The 21,237-nt window shown below is 42.3% G+C and overlaps 3 protein-coding genes across 4 annotated transcripts; all 3 read right to left on the bottom strand.

Annotated features, from left to right (window-relative positions):
- Positions 1–137: 137 nt before the first annotated feature.
- LOC117567900 (uncharacterized) lies at positions 138–1,157 on the bottom strand. Its single transcript, XM_034248173.2, has 2 exons — positions 416–1,157; positions 138–351 (listed from the first exon to the last, which is right to left on the bottom strand). The coding sequence occupies exons 1-2, from the start codon at positions 1,085–1,087 to the stop codon at positions 241–243; spliced, it is 783 nt and encodes a 260-aa protein (XP_034104064.1). The 5' UTR covers positions 1,088–1,157; the 3' UTR covers positions 138–240.
- Positions 1,158–1,860: 703 nt separating this feature from the next.
- LOC117566569 (uncharacterized) lies at positions 1,861–2,828 on the bottom strand. The gene is made up of 2 exons (XM_034246111.2): positions 2,157–2,828; positions 1,861–2,097 (listed from the first exon to the last, which is right to left on the bottom strand). The coding sequence occupies exons 1-2, from the start codon at positions 2,826–2,828 to the stop codon at positions 1,960–1,962; spliced, it is 810 nt and encodes a 269-aa protein (XP_034102002.1). The 3' UTR covers positions 1,861–1,959.
- A 925-nt stretch (positions 2,829–3,753) lies between these two features.
- On the bottom strand, positions 3,754–16,247 carry LOC117569104 (uncharacterized). 2 transcript variants are annotated; one of them, XM_052003485.1, is made up of 10 exons: positions 15,540–16,246; positions 11,502–12,026; positions 11,065–11,163; positions 10,747–10,953; positions 9,099–9,209; positions 8,788–9,024; positions 8,650–8,730; positions 8,104–8,588; positions 7,780–8,046; positions 3,754–7,716 (listed from the first exon to the last, which is right to left on the bottom strand). In XM_052003485.1, the coding sequence occupies exons 2-10, from the start codon at positions 11,932–11,934 to the stop codon at positions 4,321–4,323; spliced, it is 5,316 nt and encodes a 1,771-aa protein (XP_051859445.1). In that variant the 5' UTR covers positions 11,935–12,026; positions 15,540–16,246; the 3' UTR covers positions 3,754–4,320. The 2 variants fall into 2 exon arrangements, with proteins under 2 accessions (XP_051859445.1, XP_051859446.1); XM_052003486.1 differs by lacking the exon at positions 9,099–9,209 and having other exon boundaries at positions 15,540–16,247.
- Between the last annotated feature and the right edge of the window lie 4,990 nt (positions 16,248–21,237).

Raw genomic sequence — 21,237 nt, 5'->3', positions numbered from 1 at the left:
TTCTCTGAATTACGACAAATATAATGCGCGTAAAAGTATGCAACAGTAAATTGTTGGCCACCAATTTCAATACCACGCCTAAAGTGCTGCAACACAATATTAATAGAAGATACAGCTGATTTGCAGCTGTTGAAAGACGATCATATTAAATTTATTTATTATTTAACAGATAAACATGCATCCAGCTCAGTTTATTAAATGCAGTCAACTGAATTTATAAAGTAATTTCTCTTTGATAAATTAAACTTCTGGGCCCCATGAGATAACTTCAAAGGCAATTCCTTTCAGTGCGTTAGCATCAATTTCATGGCTGGCCAACGTTTTAAGAATATTCTGCACATTCGTCGATTTCTGTGATGGTATAAAGTCGTTAATAGTTTTCATTGAGTAATAATAAAAACTAAAATATATTTACCATTGTTTTCTCGACAAGTTGCTTAAACTCGTCACTACGCAGTGCAGCATAAAATTTGGGGAACACGGTTCCAGTTTTGCGTTTCTCATTGATTAGAGCTACAAAACGATCCCGTGGCAAATGCGTCAAAAGTTCCTGGATAAAGCTAACGAAGCTGCCCAAGCTAGCAGGCGTCTCAATGGTGTTCTGGGACTCTGGTAGGAATACAACGACCACACCCTCTTGTAGACTTTTTTGCGATAAACCATTTGATACAAAGTAGGCAAACTCTTTCACTGCAGCGCCTTCGATGATAAGCTGCCGGTTGCGGCGATTATGAAAATGAAGCCGTTTCCTGATACTCGTATCATTGAGATGCAGAAAATTTATAACCTCAATGACTTCGGGCAATTGTTCCGCATGTTGTACCAGCTGCTTGAATTCCGAACTGCGCAGAAATTTGATTGCCTTTCGAAAACCAGAGTCAACAATTAAATGTTCTGCGACAACTTCATCAATAACCGCAGCCGGTATAAGATCCAGAAATTCCGTCAAGTCTTGTACCAACTCCGGTGAGTATGAGACTTGGTGATGGACTTTAGCCGATTTGTACCACCAAATCTGCCTGCGGCCGGTCACAAAAGTTGTAGTGCAGCAAAGTGCAAGGCACACAATCAATAGAATCTTCGACATTTTCGCAAAAAACAATCAAGCGTACTCGCTCACGTCTGCTCGCTCACTGCCGGCTGAACTTCAGATTATTTCTGTAGAAGCAACATGATTCTCACACATTTAAATACAGTTGCAATGCCATACTCACGCACACATATATACACTCAAACTCATTGTCGTTAGCCTGTTGCTTATCAGCACAATTTGAGACGCCGGCGAGTCATCTGAATATGTTTATTATTTTAGTTTGCAAGAGAGAGAGCAGAAGAGAGAAAAGAACTGTATTCGTACAGTGGGTACTTCAACTATTTGGTCATTCCTCAAAATTTTTGTTTGTTATTGAATACAGTGATCTGAACTTATATACAGTGGAATCCGGTCATAGGGACTTTCAAGGGATCGAAGATTTTACGTCGTTATACCCGAAAGACGCACTAACCGGAAGGAGCAAAACAAATTTTTGTTTAGTTTTGTTTATGGTTACCATGTTCGTAATTGGGTTTTAAGATAAAACAAAATCATTTTTAATCAAAACAAAAAAATGTATAAATTTAATTCAATAGCATGGTTTTTTCATAATAAATCGTATACCTACATGTTCCTTAGCATAAACTAAGGCGACAGTTAAAACTAACAGAGAATAGTGAGAATGTAATAACCGTAACAAGAGTGCCGATCACTGATAACTGCTTACATTTCTAACAGCGTCGTTTGATACTTAAATTTGTTGGCATTATTTCGCTGTATTTTTTTTTTTTGTCGTAATAACCGGTTGAATTGTGAAAAATTTCGGAGGCCCTTTCATATAAGTTTGTATGGGGTCCAACCACGCCATCGAGTTTTCGTCGCAATAACCGGACGGACACTATAAGCGGAGTCGTTATAACCGGATTCTACTGTAGTAATTTGTTTTTAATAAATTTGACTTCTGGGCCCCAAGATATAACTTCAAAGGCAATTTCTTTCAGTGCGTTGGCATCAATATCATGGCTGGCCAACGTTTGAAGAATGTTCTCAACATTCGGCGATTTCTGTTATAATAATAAATAATAAATGCATTTGGTAACCGTTAAAAGTTAAACATATTTACCATAGTTTTCTCCACAAGTTGCTTAAACTCGTCACTTCGCAGTGCCGCATAAAATTTGGGGAACACTGTTCCAGTATTGAGTTTCTCAGTGATTAGAGCTACAAAACGATCCCGTGGCAAATGCGTTAAAAGATCCTGGGTAAAGCTCGCAAAGCTGCCCAAGCCAGCAGGCGTCTCAATAGTGTTCTGGGACTCTGGCAGGAATACAACGACCACACCCTCTTCTAGACTTTTTTGCGACAAACCATTTGATACAAAGTAGGCATACTCTTTCACTGCAGCGCCTTCGATGATAAGCTGCGGGTTGTGGCGATTATGGAAATGAAGCAGTTTCCTGATACTCTTATCGTGAAGATGCAGAAAATTTATAACCTCAATGACTTCGGGCAACTGTTCCGCACTTTGTGCCAGCTCCTTGAATTCTGAACTACGCAGAAATTCGGCTGCATGGCGAAAACCAGAGTCAAATATAGAATGTTCTGCGACAAGTACGTCAATATCTGCAGTTGGTATAAGATCCAGAAAGTCCTTCAAGTCTTCTATCAACTCCGATGAGTATGAGACTTGGTGATGTACTTTAGCCGATGTGTGCCACCAAATCTGACTGCGCCCGGTCACGAAAGTTGTAGTGCAGCAGAGTGCAAGGCATACAATCAATAGAATCCTCGACATTCCTGCAAAAAACAAAATGTACTCGCTCACGTCTGATCTCTCGCTGTCGATTGAACTTCAGATTACTTCTGTAGAAGCAACATGATTCTCACATATTTATACAAAATTGTAGTGCTATACTCACGACCACACAGATACTCATACTCATTGTCATTAGCCTGCTACATATCTATCATATCGAGTCATCTCGATATTTTTATTTTCTAAGTTTGCGAGAGGGAACAGAAGAGTGAAAATTATTGTATTCGTACAGTGGGTACTTTAACTATTTGGTCATTCTTCAAAATTTTCTGACAAATGTGATATGATTAGAGAATTTTCTTTTTATTTTAGTTGACATTGGATTACCATTACAAATAAGAATAGAAGAAGAATGGAAATTACTATTTCAAGTATTATTATAACGTATAATATATGTACATATGTTATAGACGATGTAGCAGTTCCTCAAAGGTGGCTGTTAATGTCATAAGATAAACATTGCGTCGAATGTTCCCCAAAAAACCAATTGCCGCTCTACTCAATTGTTAAAATTTTTATGGTGATTTGAGGACACAGCATAATTTCGCTTTTGGTCCGCTTAAGCTTAGACTCACATATTTTATACAAATCAGTTTTAATATTTGATTTTCTATGTTATAAAGATCTGTGATAGTTTATATTAAATCAATATAGAATTTGAGCTGAGTTTTTTATTTAAACTGCAAAATCAGGTACGTTGGCTTAAACTTAGTACAGTAACTGTACTAATACTGCGGTCTGCAGTAAACACGTACATAATATTTATATGAATTCATATTTATCATATATCTAAAATATTTATATGAATAATTCGGAAATCATACGATGGCGTTTCGCCATATATGATACTTTCATATTATATTTGATAGAAAATACTTGCGGTAATTTGTTTTAAATAAAAATATGTATGTACATTCTTTATTAAAAATTCAAGGTGATATTAACTAATGGGTAATCGCTTAGACTAACTTACATATATACTTAGAGTGTATAATGAGACTAACATATTGATTGCACATTTCCGGCCCAAGACTTCTATTATTTATCACAATTCGCATCTGATAACTAAGAGATACGATGTAAGCTATACAGTAGCTATAATCTAGAAAAAGGCTTTATGGTATGTATTATTATTAATTGAAGAGGATTCGAGGATAAAGGGAAGAACGCTGATGTGTCACCCCTTGGGGTAGCTATTGCGGTATCAAATGCACTTCCCAAGGAATTCGTACTGTTACTTGAAAATAAATATATTCATCAATATAGTACGTATATATCCGTAATCTTAGCTACTCTTATGTTTAGATTTAATTTTACTTAGAATCTATAGAATTGCACCTCATGGTTTGGCAAGAATCGTCAAGTTATTGCACTTGTTTGATCAAGTCTCTTATGCTAAATGGAAGTCGTTCATGGTATTCAGATATATTATATATATAAATAATCTATTTATATTGCACGTCCCTTAATACTAAGTTTTGCGTATCATCTTGTAGAGCACCGAGTGGGTTTCAATGCTCTCTGCGCCCGATTCCCACATGTCTTCGGCATTGGTTTCCTCATCCGATGATCCACAACAGGTGCTGTGACCTCGCCGCTGCTCGTCTTCAGAGGAATACGAGGACATTGTGGTGGTGCTTCCCCGAACATGCAGTTCATTGGTTTGGGAGCGTGTGAGCGTCTTATCCGACTCGGCGTCACTTAGATCCTCACCAGCATTCGCTGAAGTGCGACTACCGGGTGAAACCATGTGCTCCAGATCCTCAAAACGAGAGGCATCCATCTCTAAGCGATTGGCATTGGCACTCTCCTCTTCGTTATCTTCGATGGTATCCACTCGTATGATCTGTCCTCGTCCAGACATCATCTTGAAGTTATAGCGATCGTAGACGTTGCGTTTGTACAGCTCTGTGGAGTCGGTGCTCATATAGCCACTGTCCAGCTGCCCAAAGCGCTGCTCATAGTAGTTTTGACTGCCCGGTTGGACCGCAGTGCTTGGCGGTGCCGCATCTTCGATGATGGAAGCGATGCCATCGTCACGTTCCAGTGCCTCCAAGAAACCCGATGAGGTCTTGGTGCCATAGGTTGGCGCAGGACTTTGGCTGGGACTGAACTTGTTGGCAGCCATCGTCACGAACTTGCGCCAGGCATTCTTTAGATCCTTGGCCTTCTTAGCGCGGTCCTTTAATCCAATGGCAATCTGCATGCCGGCTGTCAGCTGCGCTGGCTCAATTTCACAGCGATAAACGGTCTGCACATTGCTGACATTCAAATTCACACTGGCATTGGCATTCGGACTGCCATTAGTATTGGAGGTGCTGTTGGAGTTACTACCTCCGCTGTTCGCAGCTCGCTGGGGATAGGCAATGCCCACGGGAACGCCGGCATTGCGGTACATCTCCTTGGTGCGTTCCGAGAGATGGCTGCTGCTTCGATTCGAGCGAGAGCTAATGGACAGAGCGTCAAACTGATTGAGATCCAGGTCCTTAAGGTTCTTTGTATTATTGTTATTTGTGCTGTGATTATTATTGTTACTCGACTCCAGCTCATCTGAAACCTTGAGCTGCTCCGGCTCATGCTCATTCTCATTGTTGTCCCTGTCGCGTTTTTGCGACTTACGGCGATTGAGATACTTGTTGAGACTGTAGTCATTGCGCAGACTATTCATCTTCTTGCCATACATAGCATCGTCCCCATAAGCGTCCAGTTGGTTCTTCTGCTCCACGGGGAATGCTTTGCCTTTGCTCTGCTCTGTCATGGCAGAGATCACACTGGACATAGTGTTGTTGCAGGAATTGTCAAACTCCGAGTTCGCCATGGTGTCAGATACGCCAGTCACCTCGGTTATCTCGCTGTGCATGCTGTAGCTGTCTTCTTCCAGGCGATCATTGGGCGAAGGCGGTGGCGGTGGCAGCGGACGCTTGCTCTGCATAAGCGGCGCGCAGTAGTGTTGATTGGATTTGGGGCGTGGCGGCGACGGCGGCTGTCGATGTCCACGTGCATAGGCAGTTGAATTGGAGTCTGCTTTTGACGTCGATAACTTTTCTGCTGGCTTTGGCGAAGATATGGTGATGGTTGTCTTGTTTACACTTGCTCGAGTCACATCCACCACGGAGTGTGTGGGCGAGGTGGCCATACCGCGTTGTCTCCGCGAATGCTTCGCTTCTAGCGTTAGGATGCGACCTTCCTCCTCGGTTGGTTGTCTCTGCGTCGCATGACTCTCCTTGTAGTTGTCCTGCACGGCCAGCGGCGACTCGTAGATTTCTCGTAGGTTCCTAAACGAGTTCGAGGATCGAAGTATGAAGGAGGCTGTGCGTGGCTTGCTGTTGGCATTGCTGTTTTCGTTTGGAGTCAACTGACGACTTAGATCGGGCAGGGAATTGATCTGATTGTAGTCGGGGTCGGAATATTGATCGTTGCTCGACTGGCGACCATGATTGTCCCAGGCATTAATGTCACAGAAACTCTGCTTCTTCGGCTTACGATCCAGCGTATCTGGTTCAAACTGATCGCTGTCCGTGCGCTCCAAATCCGACGGCGGCTCATGTTCCACCTCGATCGTCATGCTGCCGCGAAAGGGCGTATCATACTTGATTCTTGCGGCGGTTTCTTTGTGTCGCTGCGAATGATTGTGATGCTGATGTTGGTGATGCTTGCCCGCAAGACGCTTCTTCATCTCGCCCTCCTTGCGAAACCCATTGAGTCGATCGTAGACCGTGTGACTGATCTCCATCTCCTCTTCTAGAGGTAACGCTGTGCTCAAACTGGGGCTCAGCTGTGAGCTGACATCAGACGAGGGTGAGCTGGATGAATGCGAACTTTTGCGTTTACTCGGCTCTAGACGCTCCAGACTGTCCGTCTCATAGTCCACGATTAAATACTGTGGCGACTTGCGTCTGTAGATGGGTGAATCCGGTTGGAATTGCTTCAAGGATTTGCGACTCAGCGAACTGTAGTCGGGCGTTGGCACGGAGGGAATGCTGCTCTGTGTGCTGCTGTAAATCTCCTTGATCTTTTTCTCAATGGTGCTGTCGTAGTCCGGCGTAGGAATATGCGCTGCATACTCTCGCTTCAAGGAATCATAGATTATCTCTGTGGGCTTCATGTTTCGCAACATATTGTAGTGCTGTCGATCGAAGGAGTTGAGCGACGTAGGCGTCGAATTGGCCGCTGCAAACTGATCTAGGACTTCGCTGCGCTTGCGCAGTGACTTGGTAAGACTGGAATTGCTGCGCAGTGAACCAGTTGGCGTATCGGCCAACATAAACTTTGGATTGTTATAGAGTTCGCCTCCAGTCTCCGCAAAGCCATAGACATTGGCCGAGACGGCTGCGGTGTAAGCAGAGTAGCTATCAAATGAATTGCTAGGTGGAGTTTTGGGTTTAACAGGCTCTGGACTCGACTTGGCTGCCCTTGGTGGCTCCTCTTGGATACGTTTGCTCGTGCTGGGCTCCTGGTCTTGCTTTGCCTGTGGTTCCGCTTGTAACTTTTGCATTGGTGGCGGCGGAGGACGTTCCTTGGGTGCGGAAATCTCCTTGCGCATCAAGGAGTTTTTGCTTGGCGAACCACTGGGACCATTTTTCTTAGGTGACGCTGCCTTTGGCGTGGGAGTTACTTCCGTGTTAGGCACACTCTGCAGCCACTGCTCGATGCTGTTGCGCTTGTCACCCATACTCTTGGCCTGTAGATTCTGTTGCAGCGGCACATTGTACATGGTCGAGGAGGAAGCAGCGTTCGATTCCAGGGGTAATTCTTCCGGTATGATGTTGAGCGATGGCTGGTAGCGCTTGGAGGCCATCTTATACTTGGCAATGGCAATTACCTCTCGTATCTTTTGCAGAAATTCAATGGCAGCTTGCGGTGGTTCCTGCAAAGGGGAATACCTCATTGAATAGGAAGCGAAAGGTTAATTGCTTGACTGTTGACTTACCGCCAGCAGATGTGGCTCAAAGTAAGCCGGATTGAAGTAAAGCTTCTTACGCACATTACCATTGACCATGGCTCGCAGATTCTCCAGCTTCTCTTCACTCATCAGATCCTCAATGACAGCCACATTCTCTGTGGGCAAACACTCGTTCTCCTGCAGAAATTCATCGGTCTCATGAGCAGGATTTTCGGCAACGCTATTGCCAGGCTTCGGAGACTTGTTGTTGCCCATGTTCAACTGTGGATGCACCAGAACCGAAACGGATGTCTGCTGTAGAATTAAACCACATTTGCAGCCAAGCCAAAGCTAAAACCTAAGTTGACTTACCTTGATCTTTTCCTCCATTTCGCACTCGGAATTTGAATTGGAAATGTCGCTGGCAAAGCCCGAATTATGCTCTCGTTCTCCGAGCTGTGGAAAATGCTGTAGCAGCGGATTATTCTTCACAATGCCCATGTCTTCCTTGAGACTGGACATGCTGGCCCGAGTGCCTGCATCATTGCCACCGCCCAGACCCATACTATTGGCCGAGTAGATGCTGCCCACGCGACTGAACGGAGCACCAAAGGTGACCTGATCATTCTTCGGATAGTTGATCTCATTGCCAATGTTATCCAGCGAGTGACGAGAGTTGTGGCGCCCACTTCGCTTGCGCTTTTTCATGAATAGATAGAGAAAAACGGAGGCCACATAGATGAGGCCCAGCAGTAGGCTGCAGATGCCAATAACGACATACTCGCGCATCGTCATGCCATCGGAAGTGGAGGCGAGAGTAGTCGAATTGGCGGGCTGAAAGAAGACCTCTGGTACATCTACGAGAGGAGGAAATTAAATGAGCAACCTGGCAACATAAGGAGTAAAAAGATGCCTTACTGTGAGAGTACTTGACGGGACTGCCATTGACTCGGAAGGCGACACAAGGCGAGTGCACATTCTTGGGCGCGATCAAAGTGTCTGTGGAGACAACAAGTTATTGATTGATTTGCATATAAGGCATTAGCCACAACTCACCCTTGTGTGTGACATTGAGAGCCACGGTCATGTCGCGGCAAACCAAATGCACGACTATGAGGCGACCCTGCATCTTCTGGCGCAGCTCCGCCTCGCCCAGCCATTGCAGAAAGCTGCGTCCCTCGTCGCGGAACATACGAAATGGATAATCGGTGTCGATGGGATTACGCAGATCCGACCAGCCATTCGAGCCCAAGTACTGAGCACCCGTAACCGCACATACTGGCGTATGGATGTCTGCAAAGATTATTCATGCGGATTATAGGCAACTAATAGAGTGAAGATGGATGGATAGATGGTTGGTGACTTACTGGGAAAACTGATTTCTCTGCTGGGGTAAATGATTTGGCCGCGCAGTGGCAAAAACACAAATGGAATTTTCTCCGATGATGAGCCGCTGACAAATGGTGAGAGAGAGCATTCTGCAAAGCAAGCAACAAAAACAACGACAACAACGCGTATACGTTGCCCTCAATGAGAAAGTCTCGCATTATGATGGTCAAGTCACAAATAACAACAACAAAGAAATATCAACAACAACTACAAGAGAAAAATAAAATATACCCAATGGCCCAGTAATGTTTATAGACGCCAACTGTGATAACATCGAAATCGAGACTCGACTCGCCTCGTCTCTCGTCTCGCACCTCGCTTCGAATCGCGCTCAGATTGCGACGCTTATCAATTTGTAGCGCAAGAAAACAAAACAATTCCAAATACTCGCACTAAGTTTTTGTTTTGTTTTTTCCGAAAACCCTCTTACTTTCAGTCCAATTGTTATTGTTTTGCCTTTTGCTGTTGTAAAATTGCTAGCTGCTAGCGAAAGTTGGCTTTAAAATATTTTCCTTTCATAAATAAAAAAGTGCTGGCAACTCGCAATGATTTGTTCAATAATGGCAAATTGTTGTCATAATTCCAAAGGTTCAGCTACCGTTTGTTATTTTTATATGTTTACAAATAATAAAAAAAACTAAGTACTACTAAAAAAGGTGTCATAACTTTAAGGCAAGCTTGGCTGGCATTTCGACATTTTTTAGACTCTCTTTCGAAAAGAAATTCGAGATTCTGAGATTTAGCAACTATTAAAAAAAGATTTTTTTTATGATGTAGGTTTTTGCTGATTGTTTATATGTAAGAATATAAAATATATTTTCGAGGAAAGGTGTTCTAAGACAATAAAAGGCTTCTCCTTATTATTCTTTTATGTTTTAAGAGAGAGGCTTTATTTTCTAATTTATCTATAATGAGATTTTATTGTATTTATATAAGACTACTACATGAGAAAATTACGACTAAGAGGAGATGCCGTAACACTAAGGCAAACTTGGATTTTCTATTTGTTTTTTTTTTAAGGGAAATGAAAATGTATATATTATAGTTACAGCTGCAAATTAGTTGAGTACAAGATGTTTTGGGTAACAGTAGTTCTGAAATTTTCTTTACAATTCTAATTTTGCAATATTTGAATTATGAAATTTGTGTGCGGCAGAGCATATAAGTTTCGGATATTGCCAAATTGGTCGGCCTTTTTATTTGTTGAGATGGCTTTTGTCGCAGTGTTTGCGTCACGTTTCGTTTTCATTCTGCAATTTCAATGATGGGCGCGGGATGAGAGCGGACGAATTGAGCCCTGCACAATTTTGTTATTATTACAGCATTTCTTTTTCGCGATGGAAGAAATAGTTGAGCAACCATTGTGGAGCCAAACTGGCAACTGGCAACTGTGCAACGGGCAACAAACAGGGAGACAATAGATGTTGCCACAAAAGCTGAGTGTTGCGACGGCTCTCACATGTGGGAAAAGTTCCCAGAGCGCATGCCACGAAATGGAGCAGCGAACGAGCAAACGAATTGCAGCGAATTTGTTGACTAATTATTCCGGCTTGACTCCAAAACCACAAACGACAAACGAAAAAAAGGCCATAATGAAAACACTTCCGCGCTACGTTATTCACTTACCATGTATGTCATCCACACAGATGCCCAAATCCTCGCGATAGGCTCGCAAGTATGGCAAACAACGGCAACTGCAGCCCTCATCGGCATCCTCCGTCTGGCCCTGAGCCTGGGCATTGGCATTAGCCTTTTGCAGCTTCATGCGTCGCGTCAACAGCTCCAAGCGACCGCCAGCCAACGAGGCTGAGGCCTGACCTAGTCCATCAGCGTCTGCAAACAAACACAAGACCCACAAAAAAAAACAGATTATAAACACGTTAATGGCAAGTTGGCGAGTGCCAAACAAATTTCCATATTAATCGAGCGATCGAGCGCACTTACCGTTGCCATCGCTGCCCAGACGAACCACGGCCGCCGTGCCGCTGGAAAGGCCGATGCAGGTGTCCGCATTGCAACTGCCGCTGAGGCCGAGACGAAGACCTGCCGAAAGAGAAAACAGTAAGTCATCAGCGGGAAGACTGAGAAGGGGAGTCAGAGGCAGTCGGAGAACTGAGGCAGATTGATTTAAGCCGTCACAACAGAACGCGCCAAGAGGGGAACACAACAAAAAAAACTGGCTTGGCGCATGATGATGAGCTGCGCCTAATAAGCCAACCATACTGGAAATTAATGCTGCTGTCAACGGCTTAAACATGCCACACAGCTGCAAGGAGGGCAGGGACATGGCATTAGCTTCAGCTTTGGCTATGGCCATGGATTGAGCTTTGGCTTTGGCTTTGACTGTGGATTAGACACTGGCATTTGAGAAGCGTACTTACCACTCGTATAGAAGATATCGCCATCGTAATGCCTTGTCAGATTGATTAGCTGTCCGTTAGTCTGTTGCAGATCCTCTAACAGTAAATTTGCTGGCATTAAATCCTCTAGTTGATTTCTCTTATTGTCTCTCCTGTTGCTGTCGTTTTTCCGCTCCGTTCTTCGCTTTCTGCTGTTGTTGCCGTCGCTGTTGTTGTTGTTGTCGTCGTCATTGTGATTGCTGTCGTCGGCCGCGTAGAGAGCTGCTCTTGTGGCTGCCAAGGAGGTGGCGCCGATGACCTCAACGCCACCAATTGTCGCTGCTACAGCTGCAGCAGCGGGTGCTGTGGGCGTGGCTCTGCCGCACTTGAACAGCAACTGCAGGAGCAACAGCAACAGTAGCAAACGGCGGGGGAGAGGGCGGGATGGGAAAGAGCCAACTTTGGTGCGCCGCATCTTAGCAAGAGCAACATTGCTAATGCATGAGGAGCAAGTGCAGCGACCAGGTCGGGGTGCTGCTGTTCCACTGCTCCACTGCTGATGAGTCTCTGTGTCAAAAACGAGTATGAACAAAAATAGAAACATTTAAAACCATAAATACCAAGAGAAAACGAGGCGACTAATTAAAAACAAAACCAAAACGCAACAACGCGAAAACAAACTACAGAAACAGAAACAACAAGAAAAACAAATGCGAATTTTGAAAAGATTTCCCCACTGACTTTGCCTGTCCACACACTCCTATTCGCACACACACACGCAGTGCACAACAACACTTAGTGAGACTCAGCTTTGGCGTTGACATTCTTTAAGCTAACGCTTAATGAGGCAAAAATTGTTGGTGTCCATTTTTGTAAATGGAGCAGCATCTACGCCAACTTGTTAACTTTGTTGTTGCAACTAGCATACCCTTCGAGCAAGAGGGTAACTTGGTATTCTAATCAAATGTGTGACACTTAAAGAGGCTTGTTTATTCTTTAGCTGAAATGGAAACCAGAAATGCATTCATTCAGCACTTGAATTTAATTCAAAGACTAAAAACCGAAAATATTTTCTTCAACATTACCTTATTATATTTAATAACATTTAGTAATCATTTCAACTATTGTTAATTTTAAATTATAGTAAATAACAATCTTAATTTCCCATAAACTTAAAATAAAATTAATTACAATAAAACTTACAGTAAATTATTTACATGAAATGTTCATAGGTTTATATTTACAAAACTTGCTTAAAATCTTCAATTAACTGTTCAAATAATTCAAACCCATTTTATTGTTTTCTTAAATTAGACCTAAAAATTAATTACGCTTTTGTCAACCTAATATTGTAACCATCAATTAAATATTATTCCACTTTTGTCAGTCTAAAAATAAACTTTTTTTAAGCTTAAAATTTGTGTCTTCACCGCCAACATATCCCACCGCATTGTGAAATTAGAATGCCAATTTCCATAAGAATGCCAATTCATTGCTGCAAAGCAAACCAGTTACATGACAATCGGAAACCCAAATCTTTAACGGCAATAATCGTTTGTTCTGAGCAGAAATGCACATATTACAATCAATACAATAAAATTGCAATAAAATAAGTGACCAGCAGCAGGGTGTTTAATATTCGACATAGATATGCCGATCGCGTTGGCAATCTGGCTGCTCGCTGTGGTTGCAGTTGTCGTCGTTTGGCTAACGGACAACATTTAAACAAATGTTGCAATTAAAACTCGTTCTGCCAGCAAATGTATACTTATAAACGAAGACATATAGTCTGCTCGTCTCTGCCCGGGGTGAAGTGTAGAATCGAGTGGAATTACTTATGCAGCCACCAACAGTGGCAAGCAGTTGCTATTGCTATTACTGTTGCTGCTGCTGCTGGCAATGGGAGTTGTCAGTGGGCTGTTGGCGGAGCAAGTGCGTCGTCGCCTGGGAACATGCTGCGTATGCGAGTGTGTGCCACAGTTGTGGCCGCGTTTAGTACCGTTACCAAAATGCGCGCTGCTGCTGCTGCAGTTATGCTTGCTTAATCTACATACACACAAATAGAAGACTGTGCGAGAGATAAGTATAGAGTCAGGTTGCTCAGTTCCGAGTGTGTTTATACCGCTAATCAGTTGCACTTTAGCTGCTTGACAGCGTTTTGGTTAATTTACATAAATATTTCACAGACAAAAAAAATTATTGGGGACTTCTAACTGTTAGTTATACTTAGGTTTTATAGTTGCTGTTGCTGTTGCTGCTGCTTCCATTCAAAAGAAGAACGAACAGCAAAAGACAACAGCACCAACAACAACAACAACAGCAAAGTGGAAACAATCATTATGTCCGAGAATGAGAAGAAAGCGATAAAAGCAACAGTTTGCGGCCTAATTTGAAAGTAAAATTTCTTTCCAAACAAAGAAGAAGAAGTTCGTTGCCTAAGTCTTTTGATTTTGATTGAGCAGTCAACAGCATCAGTCATCGAACTGCTAAAATGCTGAAGCCGTTTGTACAGTTAGCTGGCACTAAAGCCCAAACAATATGTTGTTTTATTATCATCATCGACATATTATTATTGATTTGATTTGTGACTCTCAGCTCAGCTCGAAGCTCACAGCTCAGTCTGTGCTTAGCTTCGACTCTGGGCCAATCTCTTGCATTTTGAAACAATTTAATGGCATTAATGACCTGATTTCCAACTGATTTTGTTTATTTTTTCTTTTTTTTTTTATATATTTTTTTATTTAGCTGCAACAGCAGAGTGTTACAAATATAGATGGATAGAGAAGGAAAAAAAGCGCTTAGGTTGCAGATGAAGGTGATGGGATTTTGATGATTGTGCTCGCAACGTTTGCTGGGAAAACAACTGTTGGCCAGACCAGGTCTTGACTTTTTGCATTCGACTAAACTCAATTAACAGGTAATTGAACTTTGTGCGCCCCACCGACAGATAGAAGAGGTACATACACACATGCTGCATCTAATGTATGAATGTATGTGTGCAAGTTGCTGCATGCCACCAGCCATGCACGTTCATTAATTATTAGGCAACACGATATGGCGTTAGCTCTCTGCGCATTGCACATTGTTCTAAGTCTGCGCATAAATTTATGTATTGCCACAACGAAACGAAACGAAACGCAACGCATTGTAACCTGCGGCATGCTAGTGCACGCAGATGCACCAATCTCTCGCTAATGTTGTTGTTGTTTTTGTTATTGTCTATTGTCTGCAGTCGCTACACTTCCGAGTGCAGTCGACGTCACACTCGGCGTACTTTTAACACTTAGAACGAGCACAGAACGAGCTGCTGCTGTTGCTGCTGATGCGGCTGCAGTGGAGCCAACTCGCTGCTATCTAATATATCTGCTATTTCGTTTTATACGTCTCCCTCGGAGCATACATGTATAATAACAAATTTGAAATTTATTCAACGTCCATTGTTGTGGCCAGAGGAGCGCATCATTTGCGCTCGCCGCTGACGCCTTAATGTGCTTTAATGTGTACTTATGCTTATGTTTATGCTTTTTGGCCAGAGCTCAAAAGCATAGCGCATACGAGTATATGGTATATGATGGTAGTCCCCGGCTAAGACAAGGGCCAACGGTGTTTTCAAAATAGTTGTTAAAACTAAATTACGACAGTGCACTGAACGCGGCTCTCTCATAGTCAGAGAGTCGGGCAGAGCACCAGCTCCAGTCGAGTGGCCAGCAGATTGGCCATTGGCCGTGGCATTGGTCTTAGATCTCTGGGTAGGCACATACTATATATGTGTGTACTATACGTATGTATATGGGGTGTGTGCACTATGATAGCTTGACTGTATTTTTTTTTTTTTTTTGGTAATTACTTTCACCTTAGTAGATCGACTTGATCTCTTTTCAAAGTGCCTGCCCAGTGACCTAAACTCAATGGTCTGATAAGCTTAATTTCATTCAAATGCTCAAGCAAGGGCAGCCCACAGAATGGAAATGGGAATGCGCAAAAAACGAGACAAGACAAAACCTTTTTCTTTATGCCATTTTTGAGGGAAAGGAAATGCAAATCTGACCTGGCAAATGTGTGTGTGTGTGTGGTACTCACAATCTGTGTTTTTTGTTTGTTCCGGCCAATGAATAAATTAACACCTTCAACAGTTTGCACAAAATTGTTGCCAATGGTTGCAATGGTTGTTCTTGTTGTTGGCAACTTGTTAACGGTATAATAAAGTGCTAGCTAGCACTTTACTCTTGTATTATTTTGTGTGTGTCTTCTTTTGGGTTTAGCTTAAGACACGAATTTGCACACTCGTTGTTGTGATGTTGTTTGTGATTTGTGTTGATTTGTTTTTCTTTTTTTTTGTATTAACTGCACTCGAAACATTCAGACGCCCGCACTCACAATTTACACATTTTGCACATTTTTTATAACTGTTGCCACATTTGTGAAGACGAAAACACGACAACATTAATTAGAAATTATGTTTATTATTATTTGCGTTGCAAAGAAAGCGAACTAGACTAGCAACAACAACATTCGGTTTCTGTTTTTTTTTTTCTGTTATTTTGTTTTTCTCTTGAGCCAAGCGCCGACGCTTTTCTTTCTTTTGGCCAAAACACACAGTTTTCAATCGCTGTCTCAGCTATGTCTCAGATGGAGCCGCTGGCACGTCTATCAAGGTCGCCGTCATCGAAGCGACTGCGGCTCCCGACTTCAAGTGAGGCGCTGCCGAGCTGAGCTGGAGGAAGTCGTCGGCGAAAACTTTTGTGTGGTGTGGTTTGTCGCTCTCAAACGAGTTTTTCATTTTCTTCTACTCGCATTTCTTTACGCTCTTATAATTCGAAAGTATAAGTTTTGCCTGCTGCTGTTGCTGCTGCTGTTGTTTTGACAAATCGTATAAGAAATGTTGTGATGTGTGAATGTGAGAGCTCTTTAAGCACATTAATTAACATCGATGTCGCTTAAATCAAGCATACGCAGCGTCTGCGTGTCCCCATCAACAACAACAAACACAACGAACAGAAGACCAATAATAATGACAATGCACCGTTCAATGTGACGTGACATCGCCATTACCATCTCAAACTCCAACTGAAACTGCATCGCGTGCAGTGTCCAAGTAACGGCGCTCTCTCGCAGAAGGAAGACAACGTTCAACTAATGGGACAACCTGAATCCTCGTGCACGTGCCAAATCGCTGGAGGCGGCAGCATAATAAATGCATCGCTGTCTACCCCATTGTTTTCGGCCCGGACAACAAAGATTTTTTGCCGCATTTTTCGCTTGCTCCAATTTGATAAGCGGGCAACGTTTGTGAGTGCGAGTACGAGTATCATTTGTCATTGGTTCAACTTTAATTTATAACAATTTCCTCGCTTTAGTCACACCCGAGATGCATTGCGATGCGATGCGGCATTTGATGTGGCAAATGCAACTAGAACAAGTGAAAACTTTTGTGGCACTCGATAAGATGAGTGAAGCGACGCTTTGAACGTGGGCAGCAGTCAGTTTGATAGGCAGGCAGTACTCGGTTTGAATGAGACCCGTTGCTCAAATTACACGGCCAATCTGTTTGACATAACGACAAGTTATAGCATATAAGGCGGCAACTCTTTCGAACAAGCCAAAAACAATTACAACAAACTGGTTTCAATTAAAAAACAGTTAAGTAGCAGCAACTAGATGGCAACTTCAAGTTGTCCGTTCCAAGTTGCCACGCATCGAAATGTTTACAACAACAAACCGCAGCAATTGCTATCTCCTTTAGCTGCAACAAAATACGAGTACGAATAGAGTATGTTAGTATGAAGACTTCAAGTCTCGTGTCTCAGTTGCCATTCCCATTCCGGGCTCAGACTGGGCTACAATAATTATGCTTTAGTTGGCGACACACGAGTATAAACATTAACTATTAACAGCTGCATTTACAGTTGCTTTTATTTTTTATTTATTCTTTTTTTTCTATTTTAGAAAGTTTTTTTTTCTTCTTTTTTTCTTTATAATCCGAAGCGATCACCGATCAGCGATCCGGCTGTTTGTGGACCATATACAGTTCTAAAGGCCGTCAACGTCTTCGATTTTTATGACCTAGTGAGATGGTCTGGAACTGCATTTACATCTCTTTGTTGTTTACGTATTTGTAACGGGCGGCGATTTGGATCTAAATCGAAATGCAGTTGCCTCCCGTTCGATGTGGCCAAGATACGACAAGATTCGGCATAAATTTGAGAGTGCGCGAGGGGCTCGATTGGATATCTGCGCACAGTGTTGCGCTGTGCATCTTGCATCTTGTTGCGTTACCTACACACAATTATCGCCGTATCGGCTGCCAACATGATCCATAAATCTTTAACTGTAAATGCAAAAAACAAAAAAAAAAAACAGCAACTGCAGCGGCAGGCGAAGTAGCTGTGGTCCAGTTGAACGAGGCACATGCAACTAACAACTTGCAACTTATGCAAACTTTTGGACACACGTCTCGCGGCCAGCCGCAAGAGAACCGCAGTCGGCGGGTTGCCTGTCTGATCCGTGGATGTCGTCGTTGTCGCTGTCTCAGGCGCTGTCGGTCGTCGGCAATCGGATGGAGCAAACCAGTTCATGTCTGGGGATGGGATGGGATGCCGTGCTCCTTGCTGGGGCTGCTGGCAGCCTTGTTATTGATTCACTTGTTGCCGTTGTTGCTCTTGCTGTTATTGCGGATTACTCTTCGCATTGCCTGCGCGCTGTGCCTAAACAAACTTGCAACTTTGCGACTTGCAACTTGTAAGTTGCAACTGCAATTGTATTCATAAATAACGCTTGAATAATGTTTGCATTGGCTCAGTATCTTTTTTTTATGCTGTATGTTCTTCTGCGGTCGCGTTCTTGAAAATTATTATCAATTGCCTCATGCGCCGCCACCGCCGCCGCCAAAGCAATAAACATGAAAAGGCGCACACATGAGCCAATGAGGCAATGAAGCCTTACCACGCCACAACATAACACTCTACCCCACACTTCTCAGTTTTCCGTACGGGGTCCAGACGAGAACTCATAACGGTAATAGCCAAGCTCGGCACAATTACGGCTTGCACATAAAGCAGTTTCGGGGCAGTCGGCGCATTAACAGGTTAAGCATTAAGCAAACTGATTGAATCAAATTATACTACTATATCATAAGTCAAGTATTGGGGTCAAGAAATCGAATTGAATTCAATTACTTATTTTCATATTTACTATACATATTTAGATTGTTGCAAATTGGTATTTGTTTAACAAATTGATATTTCGAGAAATCGCAAATAATGCATATCTTTTAAGTTTAATAATTATTTTTTAAAAAGTACTTAAAATTTTGGTATTTTACCTTTAAGGAAATCGGTGCTCAATTTTTAAAGTCAATTATTGGTGTCAAAAAATCGGGAAATCAAATTAAATTCAATTATTTTTTTGATATTTGGATTGTTGTAAATAAATATCGATAACAAACAAACATAAAGTTAGAAAACAAATAATTTTTAATAGTGCTTAAGTCTTAATCTTATGAAATCTTTATAGAAATTGGGTTGCAGTTTTTACATTTTATACAAAGCCAAGTAATTATTTTTAATGAAGACGCTGAATCAATTGAGACTCTAAATTTTAGAGGTCAAGCTGAATGATTTGAATACTAATGATTTTTTTAATTTCTATCACAGCCAAAATTATGTCAGATATTCGCTAAGAAACAGTAAAATTACAAAATAATCTTTGACCTAAAAACAATATAAATTAAGAATGTCAATTATTATAAGAAGAGAAGTAAAGATTACAAGGTTGTCAATAAAGAATTCCAAAAATGTCGTTAAAAAAGGAAAGAGTATGCTATTCAGCAGAATAATAAATAAAAATAAAAAATAATTTATATATTTTTAATTAGAATACGAGTTGAACGATTAAACGCAAGCGTAATCGAAATGACCGTGGCCAAGCTATGCTAATTTCATACAAAGATATTAAGCAAAGAGGTGCGAAATAAAATGGGTATTAAATTAAAAATTGTAGTAAATAAGAAACACTTATGTAAGCGCATAAAAGTCGATTTAGCACGCTTTTCTGGCTTAATAATCTAATCAAGCGATGTGGCAGGATTGGCAAATGTAGCAAATGTGCGGTAGCCACCGAATGTGGTAGCGTCTGGCTGTGCGAGACTGTGCACCCCACAGACTTTGGGGGCATAAAGATGGCTAATAAAACTCACACATTCGCTGTGCAACGCATGACCATAACGGTTCACAGTCTGCCAGCTAAAGAGAAGTCAGCCAGAAGGTCGTGTGTCCCAGACGGTGCAACCATTCCCAAAACATCGATCATCGTGTGGGCATCCCACTGTCATGGTCACACAGAGTGTATAGGATACGAATGCATTTGGTGGGCCTGCCACAGTGCAACACAGTTGCTGCTAGGCGGCTTGCAAACTTGCAATGCGGTTTTGATTGACAGCAAACAAGCCAAATGCATTTCAATTAAACGCTAACCGCTTCACAAATATTTCCATTTGTGTGCAAGTGAGTGTGCTGGTCAAGTGGAAGTTGCTGCCGCTTTTCTATTCAGTCTTTGACTTGGAATGAGAGAAGAGAACCCGCCTTTGGAGAACAATTCGCAGCAAAGCTGAGCTGAGCTGAGTTGATCGAGCGGTCAACTCATCAGTATGCTGTATAAATTAGAGCATCAAACGGCGCTTTGCCAACTCGGAACTGGTCTATACTGTTATTGGCCATCGAAACAGATGCATGGCCAGTATATCCACCTATATGTCTGATGGTATTTCTATACTCCAACGTTGTGTGTGTGTTTAAATCTCGCTTGCAGCTGAAGAGTTCAATGCGACGCAAGTTGCCAGGTTGCAAGTGGCTGCAATCGTTGCCGCAGTTGTTGCTGTGGCAGTTGTTGCTGTGGCAGTTGTTGCTGCCGCATGCCACAGGCCGCTAGAGACAATCAATGGCAACAATGTGCTCTGCACTTGTGCATATATTGTTGTTAAATTGATATCAATTTGCTTTAATGCCTTTGCCATTATGAGGACTATTATATTGTTAGGCTTGGTCAATGTTAAATAAAACACTTTATTAGCCCCCCGCCTGCAGCTCCTGTCCATTGTGGTGGAGTCAACAGCCGTTGGCGCGTGTTACGTGAACTCGTTGTAATCTGCATTTATTGAGTACCATGAAACTGAAATGGCAACACCTTGTCGATGGCAGCATCCCAATTGCCACCACTCCCTACTTTGCCCGTCTAGCGTTTCAGAGCAGCTTAACCACATCAACGTTGCCATCGACATCGCCATCGACACCGAGTTGTGGCTATCTAAACGCCGTTAGATGCTTACAACTTGTTCAAGAACCTGTATTAAAATCAAGCCAACAACAAACTTGGCTGCCACGCTCGAAAAAAGAAATTTGAATAATTCCCAAGCTTGTTTTATACATTTTGTTATTAGTTTTACAGGATTTATGGTACAAGTCTGTGTGGCCTGCCTTCTCTTTCGTCTCTTCCCTTTCCCATACGCATAAGATTAAGACGTAACTCATTTGACACATAAATAAACAAATTCGTTATTTATGCGATCAATATGAGCGAGAAATTGCAGCGGAAGTTAACAAGTTTACGACTTGCGAATCTCTCTCTCGGTTTTGTCTCCACCTCTTCCATCCCTCGGGGGCAGGTTGATTGAACTCTTTTATGCGACATGTTGACTCGCTATTCACATAGACTCGTACTTGATGATGTTTTGCTATACGCTTCAAAAATTGTGAATAAATAAAATTTAACATGAATTTTTGTT

Source organism: Drosophila albomicans, chromosome 3, assembly GCF_009650485.2.
Source record: "Drosophila albomicans strain 15112-1751.03 chromosome 3, ASM965048v2, whole genome shotgun sequence".
NCBI lineage: Eukaryota > Metazoa > Arthropoda > Insecta > Diptera > Drosophilidae > Drosophila > Drosophila albomicans.
This window is presented reverse-complemented; position numbering and strand designations above follow the sequence as displayed.

Excerpts from the sequence above, each read along its gene's own strand:
- LOC117566569 (XM_034246111.2), bottom strand. The coding sequence starts at position 2,828 with ATGTCGAGGATTCTATTGATTGTATGCCTTGCACTCTGCTGCACTACA. Across the intron at positions 2,098-2,156 it reads AACTTGTGGAGAAAACTATG|AAATCGCCGAATGTTGAGAA; the intron begins GTAAATATGTTT and ends TTATTATAACAG.
- LOC117569104 (XM_052003485.1), bottom strand. The coding sequence starts at position 11,934 with ATGCGGCGCACCAAAGTTGGCTCTTTCCCATCCCGCCCTCTCCCCCGC. Across the intron at positions 10,954-11,064 it reads TCTGGGCAGCGATGGCAACG|ACGCTGATGGACTAGGTCAG; the intron begins GTAAGTGCGCTC and ends GTTTGTTTGCAG. Across the intron at positions 8,589-8,649 it reads TCCCGTCAAGTACTCTCACA|ATGTACCAGAGGTCTTCTTT; the intron begins GTAAGGCATCTT and ends CTCCTCTCGTAG.
- LOC117567900 (XM_034248173.2), bottom strand. The coding sequence starts at position 1,087 with ATGTCGAAGATTCTATTGATTGTGTGCCTTGCACTTTGCTGCACTACA. Across the intron at positions 352-415 it reads AACTTGTCGAGAAAACAATG|AAATCGACGAATGTGCAGAA; the intron begins GTAAATATATTT and ends ATACCATCACAG.